This window comes from Salvelinus alpinus, chromosome 22 (genome assembly GCF_045679555.1).
Source record: "Salvelinus alpinus chromosome 22, SLU_Salpinus.1, whole genome shotgun sequence".
NCBI lineage: Eukaryota > Metazoa > Chordata > Actinopteri > Salmoniformes > Salmonidae > Salvelinus > Salvelinus alpinus.
In genome coordinates, this window is record NC_092107.1 from 41,523,076 (window position 1) to 41,532,048 (window position 8,973).

At 42.0% G+C, this 8,973-nt stretch overlaps 1 protein-coding gene across 7 annotated transcripts in view; it reads left to right on the top strand.

Moving 5' to 3' along the window:
* LOC139549532 (glutamate receptor 4-like) overlaps positions 1–8,506 on the top strand; it is a 163,299-nt gene extending 154,793 nt beyond the window's left edge. The window contains exons 16-18 of one of the 7 annotated variants that reach the window (XM_071360125.1): positions 527–641; positions 1,793–2,040; positions 6,166–6,297. In XM_071360125.1, coding sequence (XP_071216226.1) covers positions 527–641; positions 1,793–2,038 — 361 coding nt within the window. In that variant the 3' untranslated portion in view covers positions 2,039–2,040; positions 6,166–6,297. Of the gene's footprint in view, positions 1–526; positions 642–1,792; positions 2,064–6,165 lie in introns of those variants that run through there. The other 6 variants (XM_071360122.1, XR_011669900.1, XM_071360123.1 and 3 more) reach the window with 6 other exon arrangements.
* The last annotated feature ends 467 nt before the right edge of the window (positions 8,507–8,973 follow it).

An 8,973-nucleotide genomic window follows, 5' to 3' on the forward strand; every position in this document is an offset into this window, starting at 1 on the left:
CCAGCCCCCTGACCATCTGCTCGTGGCTGAATGTAGTTGATGATCCCTGACGTAGAGGGAGAGATAGAGAGGAAGGATGGACGGATGAACTAGGGCGATGATATACTTTATTGTTATTTACTTTATTGTTTGGTGCCTTTTAGATTCATTTTCAGATCTCTTACCCAGCTCTTGTTAATGACGTGCAGTAAATTGCCCCATGCAGTCCCCTCTCTCCAAGTGTGAGTAGGCCATGCCAATAGTCCTGTGTTCACAGTAATTGCCTCTGCTTGTGTAGCGCCGGCTGGGGCAGCATGGGCACGTTACCTGAAGTGATGCAGGGGGGTCCCACTCATATGTCTGCAGCTCGCTTAGCTCTCGCCCCCCTCAGCCCCCCAACGAGCATACACACATGTACTCAGTGGGACCCAGACTGGGTCACTTTTACCAAGCAGTACCATTTATGTGACAGTTCTGACTGTATGTGACCTAATAACATAAAATAACATGACCTATGATGTTATTTATGTTATTTTTACACGCCAAGAACCCCGGTAAACCTTGCGGTTTTGAAACTGAGTGAAGCAGGCGTCTTAGACAAACTGAAAAACAAATGGTGGTACGATAAGGGCGAGTGTGGACCCAAGGACTCGGGAAGTAAGGTCAGTGTCACGGGCAGAGTGGGGGACCAAACACCCTCACTGTGTGACAGACAGGCACGACTCTAGATTAGCCTGGAGACTAAGATTAGCATTAGGATTAGCATCAGGATTAGCATTAGGATTAGCATCAGTTACATTTTGATATAATCTAATAATAATATTTGATTGATTACTGTTGAATAGTTCTATCACTGTTAGTATTCTGCCTATGCCACATCTGCCTGTATAATGTGATTATGGCCTTCATAATAATGGCCTTACTCTCAGAATAACATTCAGTTGACTATTCTCTGGTTTACTCTGGGTAGAAGACAAGTCAAAGAGTGGAGAGGTTCTTTGAAACATCATGAGTCTTATAAAACTACAGATAATCTTAGAACATGTGAGTTGTCTTTAGAACACTAGAGAGATTCTTAGAACATGTGAGTTGTCTTTAGAACACTAGAGAGATTCTTAGAACATGTGAGTTGTCTTTAGAAGAACACTAGAGAGATTCTTAGAACATGTGAGTTGTCTTTAGAACACTAGAGAGATTCTTAGAACATGTGAGTTGTCTTTAGAACACTAGAGAGATTCTTAGAACATGTGAGTTGTCTTTAGAACACTAGAGAGATTCTTAGAACATGTGAGTTGTCTTTAGAACACTAGAGAGAATCTTAGAATATCAGAGAACTTTTAAGAATGCCAGTGAAGTTCTTAAAATACCGGGGACCTTCACCAAGACTGTCTGAATAGAATACTTTATCATCACTCATCCAAAAGCCTGACTAATACGATGACTGAATATACTTTAATTGGTATGATGTACTAGTCATCCTCGACTTAATACTTAATACTTGTAGCAATATTAAAATGTTTATTTACTTAAATTGTAGTCATGCATTAGTAGTAGATATGCAGTTGATGTAGTACTACTGTCATAGTAGTAGTAATAGATGTATTATATGCACTTGTAGATAATACGCTTTAATGATGGTAGTAGTAGAAGTGCTTCCCGTAGTAGACTAGTCATAGTAGTGGTAGATGCTGTAGTTGTTTGTAGAAGTAGACGTTATTGTGCTGAAAACTAAATAACTAAGCTGCCTGTTCTGTGTCTCACTAGCTCCACTATCTCTCTCTCTAACCCCTGTGCTCTCCGTCCCCCCTCCCAGGACAAGTCCTCCCAGGCCCTGAGCCTGAGCAACGTGGCTGGGGTCTTCTACATCCTGGTGGGGGGTCTGGGCCTAGCCATGCTGGTGGCCCTGGTCGAGTTCTGCTACAAGTCGCGTGCCGAGGCCAAGCGCATGAAGGTGGACCTTAGCCCCCCTCACTGCCCCAGCCCCTCTCCCAGCACCCAGAATTTAGCCACTTATAGAGAGGGGTACAACGTATACGGCTCCGAGGGGGTCAAGATATAGGGGTAGGACTTAGGGCCTCCTATAGGTGGGCTGGTGTGAAGTTTCTTGTGCGTGTAGCCTCTAGCAACAGCAAACCAGTGTTGTTGTGACTGTGGTGAAGCATTGTGGAACCAATGTGCTTTTGTTTTTCCCTTTATTTTCCTGTTGTGACAGCTTCTTATGTTTCAGTTTTTGTTTGTTTTTCTGATCATTGATGTGTAGCGCTTCACCCCAGAGCACTCTGGGGGCAGGTGGCAGATTGGTTCCATCGTCTTTGGCTGCAGATGATGATGATGATGAGGATGTTCTACACCTGCATTCTGTCCATACTCAGCACACTACACATACAGCACATAAGACATAGAACATTGGTGCACATCTCCTGTCCTCAAGGCCCGCACTGTCTGCTGGTTTTAACACTGTTCTAATAAGTGACTGATTTAGACCTTGGTAAGCAGGTGTATGGACCATCTCTCTATTCAATCAATAACATTGATTGACCAGTTAGGTACTAAGGAGAACAGAAAACCAGCAGGACTGCTTCATTGGAGGACTGGAGTTTTACAGACAAGTTAAGCCCCCTGTCAGAGTTCTAGAATTGTAGAATTGTTCTAGAAATGCCCAAACATCCTGAATGAGGTGGAGTTAGAAAAACATCCTGAATGAGGTAGTTAGAAAAACATCCCGAATGAGGTGGAGTTAGAAAAACATCCTGAATGAGGTGGAGTTAGAAAAACATCCTGAATGAGGTGGAGTTAGAAAAACTGTACAAAACCTCACCTCACCGTACAAACCTCACTTTACAAAACCCTCACCTTACTGTACAAAACCTAAACTTACTGTACAAAACCTCACCTCACCGTACAAACCTCACTTTACAAAACCCTCACCTTACTGTACAAAACCTAAACTGTACAAAATCTCACCTTACAAACCCTCACCTTACTGTACAAAACCTCACCTTACAAAACCTCACCTTACTGTACAAAACCTCACCTTACAAAACCTCACCTTACTGTACAAAACCTCACCTTACAAACCTCACACCTTACTGTACAAAACCTAAACTTACTGTACAAAACCTCACCTCACCGTACAAACCTCACTTTACAAAACCCTCACCTTACTGTACAAAACCTAAACTGTACAAAATCTCACCTTACAAACCCTCACCTTACTGTACAAAACCTCACCTTACAAAACCTCACCTTACTGTACAAAACCTCACCTTACAAAACCTCACCTTACTGTACAAAACCTCACCTTACAAACCTCACCTTACTGTACAAAACCCCACCTTACTGTACAAATCCTCACTTTACAAAACCTCCCCTTACTGTATAAAATCTCACCGTACAAACCTCACCTTACTGTACAAAATCTCACCTTACTAACCTCACCTTACTGTACAAAACCTCACCTTACTGTACAAATCCTCACCTTACAAACCTCACCTTACTGTACAAAATCTCACCTTACAAACCTCACCTTACTGTACAAAAACTCACCTTGCAAATCTCACCTTACTGTACAAAACCTCACCTTACTGTACAAATCCTCACTTTACAAAACCTCACCTTACTGTACAAAACCTCACCTTACTGTACAAATCCTCACTTTACAAAACCTCACCTTACTGTACAAAACCTCACCTTACAAAACCTCACTTTACAAAACCTCACCTTACAGTCGTGGCCAAAAGTTTTGAGAATGACACAAATATTACATTTCACAAAGTTTGCTGCTTCAGTGTCTTTAGATATTTTTGTCAGATGTTACTATGGAATACTGAAGTATAATTACAAGCATTTCATAAGTGTCAAAGGCTTTTATTGACAATTACATGAAGTTGATGCAAAGAGTCAATATTTGCAGTGTTGACCCTTCCTTTTCAAGACCTCTGCAATCCGCCCTGGCATGCTTTCAATTAACTTCTGGGCCACATCCTGACTGATGGCAGCCCATGCTTGCATAATCAATGCTTGGAGTTTGTCAGAATTTGTGGGTTTTTGTTTGTCCACCCGCCTCTTGAGGCTTGACCACAAGTCAATTAAATTAAGGTCTGGGGAGTTTCCTGGCCATGGACCCAAAATATCGATGTTTTGTTCCCCGAGCTACTTAGTTATCACTTTTGCCTTATGGCAAGGTGCTCCATCATGCTGGAAAAGGCATTGTTCGTCACCAAACTGTTCCTGGATCGTTGGGAGAAGTTGCTATCGGAGGATGTGTTGGTACCATTCTTTATTCATGGATGTGTTCTTAGGCAAAATTGTGAGTGAGCCCACTCCCTTGGCTGAGAAACAACCCCACCAATGAATGGTCTCAGGATGCTATACGGTTGGCATGACACAGGACTGATGGTAGCGCTCACCTTGTCTTCCCCGGACAAGCTTTTTTCCGGATGCCTCAAACAATCGGAAAGGAGATTCATCAGAGAAAATGACTTTACCCCAGTCCTCAGCAGTCCAAACCCTGTACCTTTTGCAGAATATCAGTCTGTCCCTGATGTTTTTCCTGGAGAGAAGTGGCTTCTTTGCTGCCCTTCTTGACACCAGGCCATCCTCCAAAAGTCTTTGCCTCACTGTGCGTGCAGATGCACTCACACCTGCCTGCTGCCATTCCTGAGCAAGCTCTGTACTGGTGGTGCCCCGATCCCGCAGCTGAATCAACTTTAGGAGACGTCCTGGCACTTGCTGGACTTTCTTGGGCGCCCTGAAGCCTTCTTCACAACAATTGAACTGCTCTCCTTGAAGTTCTTGATGATCCGATAAATGGTTGATTTAGGTGCAATCTTACTGGCAGCAAAATCCTTGCCTGTGAAGCCCTTTTTGTGCAAAGCAATGATGACGGCACGTGTTTCCTTGCAGGTAACCATGGATGACAGAGGAAGAACAATGATTCCAAGCACCACCCTCCTTTTGAAGCTTCCAGTCTGTTATTCGAACTCAATCAGCATGACAGAGTGATCTCCAGCCTTGTCCTCGTCAACACTCACACCTGTGTTAACGAGAGAATCACTGACATGATCTCAGCTGGTCCTTTTGTGGCAGGGCTGAAATGCAGTGGAAATGTTTTTGGGGGATTCAGTTCATTTGCATGGCAAAGAGGGACTTTGCGATTAATTGCAATTCATCTGATCACTCTTCATAACATTCTGGAGTATATGCAAATTGCCATCATACAAACTGAGGCAGCAGACTTTGTGAAAATTAATATTTGTGTCATTCTCAAAACTTTTGGCCACAACTGTACTGTACAAAACCTCACCTTACTGTACAAATCCTAAATTTACAAAACCTCACCTTCCATGTTTTTCAAACCAAGACCCCAGAAATGCATGGTCACCTTGAAATGCAGATGTCTCACAAAAACGTATTTGAAACGTATCCTAAGCATCTGTGTGTTTGTTTTTGCCTGCCTTTTTTATACAATGCTAGTTTAAGTAGTCATATACAGGTAACAGCCAAAATAAAGGAAACACCAACATAAAGTGTCTTAACAGGGCGTTGGGTCCCTACGAGCCGCCAGAACACCTTCAGTGCACCTCGGCATAGATTCTACAAGTGTCTGGAACTCTATTGGAGGGATGCGACATCATTCTTCTACAATAAATTACATAATGTGGTATTTTGTTGATGGTGGTGGAAAACTGTCTCAGGCGTCGCTCCAGAATCTCCCACAAGTGTTCAATTGTGTTGAGATCTGGTGACTGAGACACACACACACCTTTATGAGACCAGTCTTTCAAAGTCACTGAGATCTCTTCTAGCCATAGTACTGGGTACTTTTATACATGACCATAAGCATGATGTAATGTTAACTGCTTAATTAACTCAGGAATCACACCTGCGTGGAATCACCTGCCTTCATTATACTTTGTATCCCTCATTTACCCAAGTTTTCCCTTTATTTTGGCAGTTACCTGTATGTTCCAATTCTTGTGTGTGTGTGTGTGTGTGTGCATTCATTTGTGCTTATGAGCATATGAACATGTATTTGTGTGTTCCTATGTTTTGACAGTGAATTATGTATATGATTCATTAGGGTCATATTACAAAAACTCACAAGTGTTTCTTTCTTTCCTCTTTTCCCATTGCCCATCCCTCTCTAAATCACCCTGTCATCCTCCCCTGGCTCTTCCCCTCCAGCTGCCCTTTACAGAAGCCATGCGGAACAAGGCTCGGCTGTCAATCACGGGCAGTGTGGGTGAGAATGGGCGTGTTTTAACACCGGACTGCCCTAAGGCCGTCCATGCTGGCCACTCCCTCAGACACCCAGGGCTTACCCTACCATCGGGCCTACCCTGAAAACCAAAAACACACACTGTGCCTTAACCACACACACGGCTACGTCATTACCACCCCGACGCCACACACACAGACACACAGACCAGAGACCGCCAGCAAGCTAACAGCAACAACAGGGAGAGAGGAGGGACAAATATGATGATCACCATCACACTAAAATCCTAACTTGACCTCCATGAAACAAGGACAACAAGGTGACAAACTAAGTGTTAGAACACTGACGACGTGGAACCGAAAAGAAAAACTGAGAAAGATAAAAATATGAAAATGGTGATGATGATGGTGATGATGAAGACTTTGAGCACTGTCATGAGCAGGCAGACGTGACTTTATCTGCTCCAATGTGATAGACTGCGTCCTCTAACAAGCCACACCCCTGATCCCCTACCAGGAAACAATGCTTTAGGACAAATCTTCATCATCTTCACTTGCCTACGAAGAATAAGCTCCAGGCGAATCACTTATAAGACCAGAAAACTGTAAACCTGAAAACGTTGGACTGTACAAACCTGCTCTTTCTCCATGAACTGTTCAGACGAACATGCTTTTACAACGCTTTGGTTAGCGTCTCGCAAACACAATGCAGAGATCACTGAAGTTACCGTAATAGATGAAAACTCAACTGATATCTCCAAACTCTTATGGCTAACACGACCGTAGGATTCACAGGGGTTTGTAAAAAATGAAAATAAAAAGAGTAATAGCTACTGAAACGATCCATAATAATGACAGTAACGCTAAATAACAACTACATGTATCCCTTCTCGGGGCGGGAAACAGAGGTAAAGCTGTACATTCTGTGAAAAGTGAAGAAAACTTATAAAGGTAAATCCCCCATATAAGGTATTGTTTTTGACCAGGGCCAGATTTAGCCATCTAGAGCGCTGGTGTAAAGTAGTCCACTATATGGGGGACAGGGTGTCACGTGGGACATGGACATGTTGTTTTCCAGTGGAGAGGGAAGGTACTGACTGTTTCAGAAGCTTGCATTTTAAACTGTTGTAAATTACTGTGTAGCAAAACTGAACTCACCTCTCTTTTTTAACCATCTTAGGTAATAATTCATTGCAATAATGAATATAAGAAAATGCCACTTGTAATTATGAATACATCTTTTTATAAATACATATTATATATAATACAAATGAATATATATATATATATATATATATATACACACGTCTATAGAGAGCTATAGAAAATTATATGATCACCATTGAGTGAGGCCATGACATATGTTCTGTTAAAGGGTGTTTTGATAATGATAATGATTATGTTCCACAGTCTTTGTATGTCCTAATCCACACTGAATGTCAATCTGACACCCACAAACAAATTTACAAACACGAACACACATCGTCACTTACACAGTGTCAACTCTTACAGAACGATCTTTGACACGAGATGTTTATTTTTTTCTAGTTGTTTGTTTGTTCCCCGTTTTTATTTCGTTTTTTTGTCCACCATTTTGAGCACATAGCCTCTGTTCGTACAATAGTCCCAGATCTTCATGTTTGTTCCTGTGAAAAGGTTATTTTGTCTGACCGTCTTCTGTTTTAAAGTCTATTGCAGCTGTCTGGATGGGCTAAGAGGAAAGGGAGAAAGAAAAAATAACTAAAATAACTAAATTCAAGTTTATTTTTAAGTACCACACGTTTAAAATGAAAGAGTTCTAACTGAATGGTGGAGTTTGGTGGCATTGACAGCAGTTGCGTGGGTAGTATTGCCTTGGCCCTGGCATTTTGAGCACTGTGTATCTCCTCTCCTCCACTCTTCTCCTCTCCTCCCACTGACAGGGTCCTGCCTAAACTGAGTGTCAATGCACACAAAGTCACCTTGACCTAACCCTTTTCATTAAACCTTTGACTTTCTCTAGCTTTGACCTTTCGACTCTTATAGGCACTGACATGACCAGTCAGTCTTTAAACTCTCACTCTAAGCCCTAGTCTTTTTCTCTCTCCCTCTCCTAACCCTCTAGAGCTTACAAGATATTTAGATCGTTGTTTTAGTTTTCAATCTCCCACCAAATGAACTAACCCCAGGCAGGCACTCCTATCTGTGTATCGTTGAAGCAGACAGGCTGACTGCTGGCTGACTACTAACCACCGTAGGTTTTTCTGGGTTTAACACAATCTTTCTTTGTATTAGGTTTCTTTTTCTAGTAAAATATCAACCCCTCTTTTCTCTGCGTATTTCTTTAACCTCTATGGGAACGGTGTGTGTCCCCCCCCCCCGTGGGACGGTTGAGCTAACGTGGGCTAATGTGATTAGCATGAGGTTGTAAGTAACAAGAACATTTCCCAGGACATAGACATATCTGATATTGGCAGAAAGCTTAAATTCTTGTTAATCTAACTGCACTGTCCAATTTACAGTAGCTATTACAGTGAAATAATACCATGCTATTGTTTGAGGAGAGTGCACAGTTATGAACTTGAAAATGTATTAATAAACCAATTAGGCACATTTGGGCAGACTTGATACAACATTTTGAACATATATGCAATGGTTCATTGGATCAGTCTAAAACTTTGCACATACACTGCTGCCATCTAGTGGCCAAAATCTAAATTGTGCCTGGGCTGGAATAATACATTGTGACCTTCCTCTTGCATTTCAAAGATGATGGTACAAAAAAAATACAAAGAT